This window comes from Lygodium microphyllum, chromosome 17 (assembly GCF_053477565.2).
Source record: "Lygodium microphyllum isolate KBCC chromosome 17, Lygodium_microphyllum_v1.1.10, whole genome shotgun sequence".
In the NCBI taxonomy this organism is placed as follows: Eukaryota; Viridiplantae; Streptophyta; class Polypodiopsida; order Schizaeales; family Lygodiaceae; genus Lygodium; species Lygodium microphyllum.
The window spans coordinates 47,861,952-47,877,114 of NC_141151.1; the positions used below are offsets into that span (position 1 = coordinate 47,861,952).

The following is a 15,163-nucleotide window of genomic DNA, read 5'->3' on the forward strand; positions in this document are numbered from 1 at the left end:
TGTAAAAACCTTTTATTTTTATTTTTTAAATACAAATATTCGAAGTTTGCAGAAATAGAAAACACAGATAATTTTGTAAGCTTAAAAAGATAGACAAAGTTGTTACCTTAGGCAAAATATATTTTTAAACTTAGACAAATGTCTAACCTTAGGCAACATTTTATGTGAAAGTAGATTATAATTTATAATGTCATTAACATAACGCGTATAAAGGAAGGAATGCGACATCTGCAGGAGGATACATGCCTTTCTGCGTGTCGGACCCGGACAGCAGGAATTGGCATATATACAGAGAGCTCACCATATCCATCGCTGGTTCTTCTGCATTGTCCTGTGTAGGTTTTGGATCAAGAAGCACACATCGATTCACGTGATGGCCGTCTCCGAGGTCAAGCTATGGAGCGACAAGCGCGAGCGCGAGATGTACGACAACTTCGCAGACCTCTTCGCCATCATCAAGACCACAGAAAAGCTGGAGAAGGCCTATGTTCGCGACGTCATCTCGCCAACCGAGTACGAGCCCGCCTGCACCAAGCTCATTGCGCAATTCAAGACGCTCCGTACCTCTCTCAAGGACTCTGTCCCTGACGTGGAGCGCTTCATGGACACCTACAAGATGGACTGCCCCGCTGCCCTCAACCGCCTCCTGGTCTCCGGTGTCCCTGCCACGGTCGAGCACAAGGGTGCTTCCTCCGAGTCCGGTTCGGCTGTGGCCGTGGCCGAGTGCGTGCAGCACTATATCACCGCCATGGACTCCCTCAAGCTCAACATGGTTGCAGTTGACCAGGTCCATCCCCTCCTCCTTGATCTGCTGTCCTCCTTGAATCGCGTCCCCGTGCTGCCTGCGGAGTTCGAGGGTAAAGTTAAAGCCCGTGACTGGATTGCCAAGCTGAACAAGATGGGCGCTTCGGACGAGCTCAATGAACAAGAGTCCAGGCAGTTGTTATTTGATCTGGATTCATCCTATAATGCCTTTATCAATGCTTTGCCCAACTCTTCCAAATAGCACCATTGTAATTTTGTCTGATGAATGAAGTTCTTCATGTGTGTAAAGCTGCTATCTAGCTTGTAATTTTAAACATATATTTTTCTCAAATGCAGATCATCATATGGACACTGGATACCCATAAGTGTTTCTTTGCGTTGGGTTTATCACATACATATTGTTGAAACATAGGTAGTCATGCAGCAAGTGCAGATATCTTGCTCAACAAGTCACAGGTACACAGTATGTGTCCTTATTTCACCTGTCACTGAGAGGCACAAACTACACCTGTTGGGGTCTGGTGGAGGAACATCCATTAGAACATGTGAGACCTCCTGAACTTTCACGGAAGCATCTCAGATGAGGTTAGCTGCTACCTTGCTACCTTGCAACTACTTGCCCAGGAGATGGTCTACATCCAAAAAGATTCTAAGTTGGTTGCACAGGCCAAGGTTTACTTCAATAAGTATGATAGTGAAATAGATTCCTCTCAAGTTTATTCTTTTTTGGGCCAATTTAATACTTTTGTTATCTTGGTGTTTCTTGCACAGATAAGGAAAATGTGTCATTAGCTGCATAATGGCTGACACATATTTTTGGGCGTCTATAGAGCTTGCCAATTGGTCATCACGTTTGGCATATTTTTTGCCTATTTATAGGCAGGCTTCCTCCTCCAATCAGTTATCCATTAGATACTCATCCTTCAGCATGATTGTATCCTGGTAGAGAGAGGGAGACCGTGCCCATTGTTGGTGACTCAATGCTCAAGCCCTTGTGTTGTTCTTGTGCCTTGGTACATGGATTCTATTTCCTGAGCATATTCTTTTTGAGTTCTTGTGTTCTTCTTTGTTCTTTGTGTTCTTGCAGTCTATTACAGCACATTGTGTCTATTGTTGCCCACTATTCTGACACAGTAACAGAGCCTATTCCACTTGGTTCTGGGGCTGGCTACTGTTTGTGATGGCTTTTTTGAGGTCTGTTCACATGAACACTGCACCAATAGCCTGTATTTCTCTACTGGGTAGCAGTTTTGAACCCTAGGTGGCCTCCATACTGCCTGCATTTTGATACTGCCTTGCCTGCCTGCATTTCTGGCCTGCGTTTTGCTCCCTAGCTGCTGTTTTCTTCAGTACAGCTGCCAATTTCTCCAGGATAGTTTGCATTTTGCTGTTCCTATTGATGATTTGCTGCTGTTTTCTTCAGTACAGCTGCCAATTTCTCCAGGATAGTTTGCATTTTGCTGTTCCTATTGATGATTTGCTGGTACAGCTGATGTTTTGCTGTCTATGCAGCTAACTCCTTTTGCAGATTTTCTCTTTGGTGGTTTGCATTTTGGGCCAACTTGCATTTTCAGTCTGATTTTGACCCTCTTAGAAGAGGGACCACATATGCTGGTTGGCATGTTTTTGACACCACACTCTTTTCACTTTTGTTTCTCCTTTTGTGTTTTGAGTTCTGCTTGCACTGTTGAATGGGTGGTAGTCTTGGTCATATCTCTTTACCTAATCCTTTCTTTAAGTGTCTTTTCTGCATCTCATCTCCCATGGCACCTCCATGTTGCTCTACTGATGATAAGCTTAAGGGACTTGACTATCTCACCTGGCATGTTTTAATGAAAGCCTACTTTGTGTAGAAGTGCTTGTGGTATGTTGTTTCACGAGCCATTTTGCATCCCCAAAGGCCCTCTTTTATTCTAGATGATACAGAGAAAGATAAATATGAAGAAGCAATGCTTACTTGGGAGATAGATGATGCTTTTGCCTACTTTGCTCTTCTCCAATTCATCTCTAAAGAAGTCCTTTCCCCAGTTACCCCTTGTAGGATGGCTTCAAAAGTGTGGGAGAAGTTATAGCTTGTTGGGGTAAAGGCGTCTCTGCCTAGCCGCCCGTGTATTACTACACTGACAGTACTCGCCACTGCACACTGCAGGTGGCGGGCGCCCGTCACAATTACTTATTCTTTATTCTTTTAGTGACAGTTTGAATAAAGGAAGGCCCAACCACACATTGTGGTTGTTGGAGTTTCCACTTTTGAGTCTTTCTCTTTCTTCGCTTTTGCTCTCCATCCGCCATAGCTCTCACTGCCAAGCTTTTTACTCCTGGGTTTCACTTCCCTTTCAATTGGTATTAGAGCAAAGGCATTGGAGCTTGTCCAGTATTCTCTTCAGCCCGGATTTGAAGTGCTTCAATCCGAGCTTCAATGGCAGCCACGGCACCTTCAATGGCAGCCATGGCACATTGGAGCCCCCTTGACCTTGCCAAGTGCCCCCGAGGGCTGTTGAAGACCCCCCAGCCCCCAGGAACAGCCAACGTAATTTTCGGCGCATTTTTAGGGGACTGGGCTGATCTGCTCCCCGGTATTTCCTTACTCCTCCTCGGCTTCTCGGCACTCTTGGCAACCTTCCCGAGCATTGCTTGACTCCCAGTGATTGATTCAAGTGCTTCCCCCTTCAGCCCTTTGCTGTATACACAGTCTCAGGACTGTCAAAACAGGGCAGCACTTGACATTTATTGTTTAATGTTTCTTGGCATTGCCCGTTTGATGCCTATTGATGTCCGGTGATGCCCGAATGTTATGGGATGCTATGTCTATGCTTTGGGACTGATTTGGAGCAGATTTGAGCACCGTTTGAGCTTCATATAACAGTAAATTGCTTGCTGTAATATAGTGCGTTGAAGCTCATTTACTTGGTGTATGCATTGGTTCATGGATACGCGGTGCTTTTTGGAGGTTTGAATGATCATACCGATATATCTGGAGGTTGTCAAATGCTTCTTCTTAGTTCCAGAATGCTTTTGAGCTTGTATTAAGCTCCGACTTGGTTGTTCTTCATTGGCATTTGGTTTCAGTTAGCATGCTTTGGACCGGTCTATGCCTATTGTCATTGCTTGATATTTAGGCCTCTTGTATTTATGCTTTGGTCAGATATGGGTGTCACTTGGTTTGCCCATGCTTGACAGTTACTTGGAGCTTCGTCTTCAGATGTATTTGAGCATTTTGGATCTACTAGGCATTATATTTGATTGTCAGTTACATGCTCTTTGAATGCTTTCAAGCTTATGCTTTACGGGTCTAAGATAGCTTGGGATTTATGCTCCGGATGTACCCTATTGGGATTTGGCATGTCTGATACTATGTATTCGATGTATTTGAGCGTTGCTTGCTCTCTTTGCATCTGGCTTCACTTCCAGTGGGAGCCTCTTGGTATCTTCGGATGTACACAGTCTTATTTACAGATAAGCTTGAGCTTGTGTAGCAGTTAACTGAGGAAATCAACAGGCAATGATACTTCCCGCTGTTCACATGTGTTAGAGGTGGCAGAAATGGCAGGCATGATAATGATCATAAGGGCATGGACTCTCAAAAGTCCAGGTCCAAGTCAGGTGGTTGCAGTAAGTCCCGTGGACGAAAGTCTGATCTTACCTGTCATTATTGTGGGAAAGTAGGACATATTAGCCCGCAGTGCCATAAAATGTGCGATGATAAGTGCAAGGAAAAGGGAAAAGAAAAAGTGCAGGAAAAGTCTTCTGAGCGTAGTATTGTATCTGCAAAGTCCAGTGTGAAGATAGAAGAGGTTAATGTCATGCAGGCCACTGATTCAGATGATGATTACATACTTGCAGCTTCTTCATGCGATGCCTTACAGACTTCTGAGATACATTCTATGTCTACATAGTGCTGGCTCTTGGATTCGGGTGTTTCCTTTCATGTGACACCCTGTAGAGATTGGTTTCATACCTATTGTACTATGTCTGGTTCTGTGCGTCTTGGTGATGGCAGGTCTCTTGACATTGTGGGCATTGGAGATGTTAGGCTGCAGTTTTCTTTTGGCAGTTCTTTTATTTTGCATGATGTATGCCATGTACCTACGTTGACTCGCAGCCTTATGTCAGTTGGACAGGTTGATGATGCATGGTATTTTGTGTCTTTTGGAGACTCTGCATGGAAGATTACTCATGGCAGGCTTATACTTGCAAGAGGTGCTAAGTCTGACAGTCTCTATCCCTTACTTGTATCTGGAGCTACATTGGATCATGTTTTGTTTGTGGGTTCTATTTTCCATGTATCCCTTTGGCATGCTCATTTGGAGTATATGTTGTTAGCGATCACAACCTGACCAGGTGCAGTCGGACAGTTTCTGTCCATGTGCAGTCGGACTGCCATGTGGTAGTCCGACCTGTCCTGTCAGTCGGCTGCATTTAATGCAGTTGACAGGTCTTTTCTGGCGCCCTGTTTTTCTGGCTATAAATAGCCGAGGTTTTCAGCAGTCTCCTACACTTCTCTGCTCGCAGATTACAGACTGGTGGCACGCGCAGATTCCGTCTCTGTTCGCAGATTTCAAACAGGAGATAGTGCAGACTGCAGCGGACTGAGGTGGACAGTAGGTTGCATCGTCGAGGTGGAGACACACAGTCCAGCGCACTGCGCCCGTGTACATATCTGCATATCTTTGTATACAGCACACTTTATACAGCAGATCTTCATCTTCCACTGTCTCTTTCTCTCTCCTCTCTGTGCGTTCTCTCTCTCTCAGTCCTACGCTTCTGCACCGCTGCACTCTGACATGGTATCAGAGCAGCGTTAAAGGGCTGACTGAGCGCAGAACCAACCTGAAGGGGAGTTTCTATCGTGACACAAGTTTGCGTTTTCAGCGTTTGAGGGCAGGCAGGAGGGCTGCGCCTCGGAACAAGGCTGAAGTGAGCGTGGGCGCACAGGAAAGGAGTCCAGGTGGTGGATTTGCTGCTGTTTACTGCTGTTTGACGAGGAGGAAGTTTGAGTTTTCAGCTTTCAAGTGCAGGTTTTGCTTTTTTCATCGCCTCCGGCGGGTGAAGAAGTTTCAGGACGCGGAAGTGCCTTAGCAGGCAGAGTTTTCACAGTCAGAGGGGGTTGCTTTTGCGTTTGTGAAGGCATTACAGGTGAAGATGTCTACAGAGATTGACTTGGAGTTCCAGACGATTATGGACCGGAAGGTGCCTGTCTTACCGGCTCTTCCCGCAGATCAAAAGCTCGATGGCGACAACTACCGCATTTGGCGCGTCATGATGTTGGCCATCCTTGAGTCCTATGATTTGGCGGAGCTTGTACAGGAGGAGATCGACCGGCCCTCGGTAAGAGATGAGTCTAAACTCTCTTCCAATGCTCGTGCGGAGTTGGCCAAGGCTTAGTCTCACTGGGACAAACTGAATGCCAGGATTCGTTCCTTTCTTTTTCTGTCGTGTACTACAGCCATGATAACTCACATCGAGCACTTGACGGTGGCTCGGGAGATATGGCTGGAGCTTGATCAGATGCACAACCGGATGACCCTTATGAAGCGGGTTTCTTTGGAGGTTCAGATGCAGACCTTGTCCATAAACAAGTCTTCTTCGTTGCGGGAGCATATCAACAAGCTTAGACAGCTTCAGATGCAGGTTCAGAATGCGGGGAAGTCGATTTCCTCCGAAGACATGGCGATCACACTCGTCCCAGTTGCCGCTACGATTCGGTACATTCTACTCTGTCCTTATTGCTTTAGGGCGAGAGTCTACTCTTCGTTGGGAAGAGTTGGTTTCTATGGTCTTGGACCAAGAGGAACAACTAAAGGGACATAATGCTTTAAAGTCGGAGGCATTGACAGGCCAAGCCTCTTAGAAGAAGGGGAAGAACCAAAAGAAGAAGAAGGGGGATAACAAGTCAAAGAAGGACAAGGACAAGGACAAGGACAAAGAATCCACATGTCATATTTGTGGAAAGACTGGCCATTGGAAGAAGGATTGCCCTGACAAAGACAAGAAGAACACCAACAAGAAGGACACGAAGGATTCTGGAGCGGTGGCTGCACCCTCATCAGCTGCATTTCTTCATCTAGTTGTCATTGAGGACTCTTCACCGAATGCTTCTGATGCTGCGATGATGGCTCCCCAAGCTCGAGAGTGGATTATTGATAGTGGTGCCTCCCGGCACATGACTCCTTCATCAGATGGTGTTGCCCAATTGCGACCCTTGCGTGGGCAGATTCTCATTGGAGATAGCTCTTCCGTGTCTATTGCAGGACGGGGTAAGATGCAGCTTATTCCAGATGGACGTGGTGGTACCCATACCTCAGAGGTCTTGCATGTACCAGGTTTAGGGTATCATCTCTTGTCAGTTCATAAGATTTGCTCCCTTGGACTTTTGGTGGAGTTTGACAGTAACTTGGTGCAAGTCCTTGATCGTGGGTCAAGGAAGGTTCTATCATCCGGATATGAGGAGAACGGCATCTATAAATTGAAGTCTTCCACTGCCCTCTCTACTCTTCTTCTTACTTCTCAGACACAGTCAGAGTTATGGCATGCTCGGTTTGGTCACCTCAACTATGATTATCTTCGGAGGGCATCACGTGGACAGCTTGTTCGAGGGTTGCCGGATATAGTGGTAAGCCAACAGCCATGTGTCTCCTGCATTCGTGGGAAGCAGCATAGGGATGCCATTCCCCACACAGCTTCGCGGCAGTCTACTTCACCGATGGAGCTTGTATCTACGGATCTATGTGGCCCTATAAGGAACGAGTCCTTGCGTGGGAGCTCGTACTTCATGCTGATCGTAGATGACTACAGCAGGATGACATGGGCCTATTTCTTGGTATTGAAGTCAGAAGCTTTCTCCCACTTCAAGGATTGACTTCTCTTTGAGGAGAACTGATCAGGCCGGAAATTGAAGACCTTGCGATCCGACAAGGGTGGTGAATTTGTTTCTAATGAGTTTGCTCGTTTTTGTGTAGATAAAGGTATTTCCCAGGAGTTTGCTAATACCAACACTCCTCAAGAAAATGGCATTCTTGAATGGAAGAATCGAAGTGTGATCGAGATGGCGCGCACCATGATGGAGCACCGACAGATCCCTCAGGTTCTGTGGGCCGAGGCTGTGGCTACTGCAGTCCACATCCTTAATCGATCCCCCACTTGGGCCGTTGATGGGATGACCCCTTTTGAGGCTTACTTTGGGACTAAGCCCGATGTTTCTTACTTTAGGGTCTTTGGGTGTGATGCCTATGTTCACATTCTTAAGGCTCACCGTGATAAATTTGAAGCAACTTCCCGAAGACGGGTATTTGTTGGCTACAGCTCCCAGTCCCAAGGCTATCGATTGTATGATCCCGTCAAGCGGGATGTGTACACTAGTTGAGATGTGCGGTTTGTGGAGGTTCCGGCCATATCAACGGGTGAGGAGCATCCCGTTCTTGGAGATCCAGGGGAGAGTTGGGCTCCTGCTACAGTTCCATCGGAGCCCGTGCCTTTTGATTATGATTCTATTTCTGACACAGAGTCTACTGTTCCACCGGGCCCCCCTGAGGAGTTACCACTGGTAGATCTTCTAGAGTCTTCAGCTGATGGAGAGAGACGAGGGGAGGTTCGGCCTCCTCCTCGATGGGCCCGTGACACACTCTGTGATTCAGGGATCGAGGGGGTTCCTGAGGAGTGGGGACCGCAGGATGGTCTGCGGCCGTCACGGAGGCACCAGGCACATTCGACGGAGCTTGTTTGCTCTAACTATTGTTTGATGACCCGTGTTATGCAGGATTGAGAGCCCACCTCCATGAAGGAGGCTTTACAGTCCGCACCATGGAAGAAAGCTATGGAAGCCGAGTTGGAGGCTATTGAGAGGAATGGCACTTGGTCACTTGTGCCTTGCCCCCCGAATAAGAAGGTGATTGGCGTTAAATGGGTCTTCAAGACCAAGTACCTTAGCGATGGTTCTTTGGACAAGCACAAGGCTCGCCTTGTTGCTAAAGGTTTTGCACAACGCCCAGGGATTGATTGTCATGATACTTTTGCCCCCACTGCTCGTATGGCGACCATTAGAGCTGTTCTTGCCTTGGCTGGCCTGTTTACCAGTTGGATGTGAAGTCGGCCTTCCTCAATGGTGATTTGAAGGAGGAGATCTATGTTGAGCAACCTCCTGGCTTTGGATCTTCAGATGGGAAAGTCTATAGGTTGAAGAAGGCCTTGTATGGCCTCAAGCAGGCTCCACGTGTATGGAACAAGAAGATTGATTCGTTTCTTTAGTCTCAGTTGGGATATCGGCGTTCTCAGGCTGATCCGCAGCTTTATGTTCACACTTCCGAGGATGGTTGTGTGCTTTTTGTGTTATATGTTGATGATTTGATTGTCACAAGTGATCATGCACAGCAGGTCCAAGAGACGAAGTTAGCTTTACATCGGACGTTCGAGATGACGGACTTGGGTCTACTCCATTTCTTTTTGGGCCATGAGATTTATCAGTCTCAGAGGGGGATCTTCATCTCTCAACAGAGATATGTATAGGAGCTCTTGGTTTCTTTTGCGATGGAGGATTGTCGGCCCCTTTCTACTCCTATGGATCCGAACTGGAAGGCCACTTCCCATTCAGCTTCTCCCATGGCGGATGGTTCCTGCTATCGTCAGTTGATTGGCTCCTTGATTTGGCTTCTCAACACTCCTGTTGATCTCTGTTTTGCTGTTGGGCTCTTGGCAGGGTTCATGAGTGAACCTCAGACGGTGCATTGGCAAGCTGCTCAGAGGATACTTCGGTATTTGCGGGGGACGTCTGGTTTAGGGATTCATTATTCCGCAGGGACAGATGGTTCAGTTCTTGTACTTGCAGGTTGGAGCGACTCGGATTGGGCCGGTGATGTGGACCACAGGCGGTCTACTACAGGTTACTGTTTTACCTTGGGTGTAGGTGTTATCTCATGGAGCAGCAAGAAGCAGCCCACGGTAGCCCTTTCGTCTATTGAGGCGGAGTATCGGGCCGCGTCTTCCACCACATGTGAGGCTGTGTGGCTTTGGAGATTATTGGAGGAGCTTGGGTGCCCCCAGACTCGTCCTACTTTGCTTCAATGTGACAATGAGAGTTGCATTGCCTTGGCACGGAATCCTGTTTTTCATGCTCGGACGAAGCACATAGAGATCCAGTACCACTTCATCAGAGAGAAGCTTCTGGATGAGACCGTCACTGTGGAGTACTGCAAGACGGAGGACAATCTTGCAGATTTGTTTACGAAGGCACTTCCCGAGGCTCTACTTCGGAGACATTCCAGATCCCTTAGGCTTCTGGCCTGCCCAGGCTCTGAGAGGGGGTGTTAGCGATCACAGCTTGACCAGGTGCAGTCGGACAGTTTCTGTCCATGTGCAGTCGGACTGCCACGTGGCAGTCCGACCTGTCCTGTCAGTCGGCTGCATTTAATGCAGCCGACAGGTCTTTTCTAGCGCCCTGTTTTTCTGGCTATAAATAGCCGAGGTTTTCAGCAGTCTCCTACACTTCTTTGCTCGCAGATTACAGGTGGTTGCACACGCAGATTCCGTCTTTGTTCGCAGATTTCAGACAGGAGACAGTGCAGACTGCAGCGGACTTCGAGGTGGACAGCAGGTTGCATCGTCGATGTGGAGACACGCAGTCCAACGCACTGTGCTCGTGTACATATCTGCATATCTTTGTATACAGCACACTTTATACAGCAGATCTTCATCTTCCATTGTCTCTTTCTCTCTCTTCTCTCGCTGTGTTCTCTCTCTCTCAGTCCTACGCTTCCGCACCGTTGCACCCTGACATATGTCTCTTAAAGGAATGAAAATGCTCCATGCTTTGCAGTACCTTCCATCTTTTGACTCTTCGCATTTTGATTCTTGTGATCATTGTTTGTATGGCAGGCAAACTAGAAATACGCATAAAAAGTTTAGTAAGAAACACATGGGTGAGTCCTTGGCTCTTGTGCACTCAGATGCATGTGGGCCCATGTCCTGTCAGTCACTTGGTGGGGCAAAGTACTTTGTTACTTTCATAGATGATTACTCATGTAAGGTTTGGTCTTATTCCATAAAGAGAAAATCCGATGTCTTAGAGACATTTCAGCATTGGCTTGCATTGGTAGAAAACCAGTTTGGGAAAAGGCTTAAATGCCTAAGGTCAGATAATGGGGGTGAGTATGTATCACGTGCTTTTGAGCAGTTTTGTGATGAGCGGGGTATTAAGCGTCAGTTGACCGCCCCTTACATCCCACCCCAGAATGGTATGTCTGAACGCATGAATAGAACCATTTAGGAAAGGGTCCGTAGCATGCTTAGCTAGGTTGGCTTACCGCATCACTTTTGGGATGAGGCAGTTAGTATTGCAGTGCATCTCATTAACAGGTCGCCTAGTAGTGGCATTGACTTTCAGGTTGCAGAGGAGGTATGGGCAGGCAAGCCTCCCTCTTATGATCATTTGTGTCTTTGGATGTGAAGTATTCTGCTATGTGTCCAAGGACAAACGTAATAAGTTGGATCCTAAAAGTGTCAAATGCGTTTTCATTGGCTATGAGATACAGAAGAGATGTGTTACCGTCTATGGGATCTGCAGGTGCGGAAAGTGATCTGCAGCCATGATGTTATCTTTCATGAGGACAAAATGCATATGCAGCCTGAGAAAGTCGTTGAGGTATGCAGAGTTATCTTTCAGGAGGAACCACTTGCTCCCGTTCAGCCCGCTCCACGGCCAGCTAGATAGCATGCAGTATCACCTGATGCTCACGGCTCAGATACTAGACATGTTGATGTTAGATAGGATTTTGGTCAGGCAACAGAGCCTGGATTGAGACGTTCTACTAGAGATAGATGCCCTCCTGGCCGTTTTGCACCCTCTATGGATTATATACTAGTTATAGATGCAGGAGAGCCTCTCACTTATGATGAGGCTATGTACAGGGGTAATTGTCACTCTTGGGAGAGGGCTAAGCAGTCTGAGCTTGACTCATTGCATAAGAATCAAACCTGGGATTTGGTTTCCTTGCCTCAGGGTAACAAGGCTTTGCCATGCAAGTGGATGTATAAGCTGAAAAGTACCCCTGGACACCCCAAGCCGACGTACAAGGCTCGATTGATTGCTAAGGGTTTTAAGCAGGAGCATGGTGTTGACTTTGATGAGGTCTTTTCTCTTGTGGTCAAGATGACCACCCTACGCTTAGTCTTGGTCTTGGTTGCACAGCTTGACCTGGACCTGTATCAGATGGATGTCAAGACGACTTTTCTACATGCGGACTTGCATAATGAGATTTACATGGAGCAGCCTAAGGGCTTTACAGACCCTGGCAGGAAACACCTAGTGTGCAAGCTAAAGAAGAGTCTATATGGCTTGAAGTAGGCACCTAGGGAATGATACCATAAGTTTGATGCATTCATGCAGTCACAGGGCTATAACTGTAGTGCTATGGATCCGTGATTGTACACGAAGAAAGCCCGTGACGGTTCTTTACTGATTTTGGTACTCTATGTGGATGATATGCTTTTAGCAAGGACAACTCATGAGGAGCTAGATGCTCTTAAGGCTCAGCTCAAGAAGAGCTTTGAGATGAAAGATTTGGGACCGGCCTCTCATATACTTGGTATACGCATTACGCGTGATCGATCTCAGGGACTACTCTATCTGTCATAGAGGGAGTACATTCATAAAGTTCTTGAGCGCTTCCGCATGCAGGATGTTAAGTCTATTGGCTGTCCATTACCTTCTCATGTAAAGGTTTCACAGATCGATTGTCTGCAGATAAATGAGCAGAGGGCCGAGATGGCCAAGATTTCCTCTGCATCTGCCGTGGGCAGTCTTATGTATGCCATGATAACCACCCGTCTAGATATAGCTTTTGCAGTTGGGGTTGTGGCACGTTATATGGCTACACCTGGCAAGAAACATTGGGATGCCGTAAAGGGTATCATGAGGTACCTGAAGGGCACAGTAGATATGTGTCTTTGCTAGGGCAGTCAGGATACAGGAGTTGTGGGATACGCTGACTCTGATTATGCAGGACATGCAGATAGTAGGAAGTCCACTTCTAGCTATGTGTTCACTTATGTTGGAGGGGCTATCTCTTGGATGTTTAGGGCGCAGAAGTGTACGGCTCTTTCTACTACAGAGGTTGAGTGTATTCCAGTCACAGAGGCTTGCAAGGAGGCTATTTGGTTAGGCCGTCTGATTGTAGACCTTGGTATGATAGATGCTATGCTACACTGCATTTGGATTCTATGAGCGCCATTCAGTTGGCCAAGAATCCGGTCTTCCATGCGAAGACGAAACATATTGAGGTGAGATATCACTTCGTTTGCGAGATCGTTAAGGACAGGTCTGTTGACCTTGTCAAGATTCCAACTGAGCAGAATCCTGCAGACTTGCTCACGAAGAGCCTCACTACCGAGCGCTTTGCCTTCCGCAGGAGATTGATGGGTATTGGATGAGATGATGTCTTTTTCCTCATCCTGTTGTACATGTGTAGATGTTGTACTGTCTTTTCTTTTTTCTCTCTCACTGGGGCAGATTCACCTTTAAGTGGGAGGTTGTTGGGGGTAAAGGCGCCTCTGCCTAGCCGCCCGTGTATTACTACACTGACAGTATCCGCCACTGCACACTGCAGGGGGCGGGCGCCTGTCACAGTCACTTATTCTTTATTCTTTTAGTAACAGTTTGAATAAAGGAAGGCCCGGCCACACATTGTGGTTGTTGGAGTTCCCACTTTCGAGTCTCTCTCTCTCTTGGCTCTTGCTCTCCATCTGCCATAGCTCTCACCGCCAAGCTTCTTCCTCTTGGGTTTCACTTCCCTTTCATAGCTTATGTATGATGCTCCATTGACCATGTGAGTTGTGACCATACATGGTCAATTGTAGACTATTGAGTTGAGGGCAACTAACATAATTAAGTCATCCCTTGTTTGGGTGACAAAGATGCAAGATTAGCTTTGATGCATGCAATCCACCCTTCCAAAAGCACATCTTGTGATGATTGTTCTTTACAAGCTTCCTTTGGATTTTGATGGTGTGGTTAATACCTTATGAGAGTAGACATTGACAACACCTGTCAATATTAAGCATATGTTCTCTGTGTTGCTTGAGCACGAGGCTTCTTTGCGTTTAAGGGTAGGCCATCATCTTGCTATGGTGCCAATCGAGAAGCTTTTGCAATTTGAGAAAGGGATGATGGGCAGAAGAAGAAGAAGAAGAAGAAAAAGAAGAAGAAGGCGGCATATTGGTATCATTGTGGCAAGAAGGGGCATCTTTGAAAGGAATGCAAAGAACTAGTAGCATTGTGGAAGTAAAGAAGAAGAAGAAGAAGAAGCATATGGACTTCTCTACGAGTGATCATCCTCATTGTCTTCCGAGTTTGACTCTGACACTTTAGCCAAAGCTATGGAGGGCTCCTCTTTTGCAGTGAAGGTGAAGGTTGTTAAGGCCGCCTCTTTTACCCTCTAGCCCTAGTATGTTGGTATCCCTTACAACTCTCCAGTGTCCAGTGCTAGAGAGGGAGTGTGAGAGGGTGGTGCTGGTGGTGGGCATCCTGGCCTCATCAATATGCAAGTGTAGTGGACTTAGAGTGTGGCTTTTCACATGCATTTTTGAAGGTTCATAGATTTTGAAATCTTGGAGTAGGATTGATATCTAGGTTCATGATGGGCTATTTTGCTTGATAGAGTGGTCTTTGCTTTGAGCTTACGTGAGGGGATACTTGGGTGTTCTAGCCGAAGGCAAGTACATGGGAGGTACGCCTCCGGGGATTGGGCTCTCCAAGGTGCATTGTGGAGTAACACTCATATCACGCTTGGGCATGGTCGCAGTGGCCCCAAGCTTCCCATCGGATTGCACGTAGCTAAATAAGCGGGTTGGTGAACGTTTTGAGTAAACAGAGAGAGGAACAGACTCTCATTCTAGTTGGGGTGAGAGGTAAGGGGGTTAGTATCTCAGACCGGGTTTTCTCCTTCTCCGCTTGCGTGCGCACAACTTTTTCTCATTTTTCAAGGGAATTACCCCTCGCTCGTTGGGGGGTGACCTTGGCACGGTTTCATGATGCGTTGTACTATGACTACAAGGGGGTGAAAGACTAGTCCCAAGGGGAAGCATCGTAACTGTTGGTATTAGAGCTGTTTTCTCGCAAAGCAAATCTGCTTCTCCATGTGAGGGAAGGAGATGTCTAGGCGAATAGTTCAAGTCTCTAAGATAGAAGGGATTGAAACGGCATGTGAAAGGGATGAGCCTGAGATCGAAGTAGAGGTGAGACCTTGAGACAAGGCAAAGGGGCCGGCGGATAGCGTAGGCCTATCGCATGACCAACAGTCAGATCTTGAAATGCAATCCAATTGAAGAAACGGTGGCCAAAGTGCTGAAAGACCTCAACGTGAGAAGGGGGATAGGGCTGATGAGGCTCGAGAAGGCACCAGAAGGGAAC

General features: G+C 47.0%; 1 protein-coding gene across 1 annotated transcript; it reads left to right on the forward strand.

Moving 5' to 3' along the window:
• The first annotated feature begins 231 nt into the window (after positions 1-231).
• LOC148021857 (vacuolar protein sorting-associated protein 28 homolog 1-like) lies at positions 232-1,053 on the forward strand. Its single transcript, XM_087696671.1, has one exon. It carries the CDS (start codon positions 374-376, stop codon positions 1,004-1,006), a length of 633 nt encoding a protein of 210 aa, XP_087552797.1. The 5' UTR covers positions 232-373; the 3' UTR covers positions 1,007-1,053.
• The last annotated feature ends 14,110 nt before the right edge of the window (positions 1,054-15,163 follow it).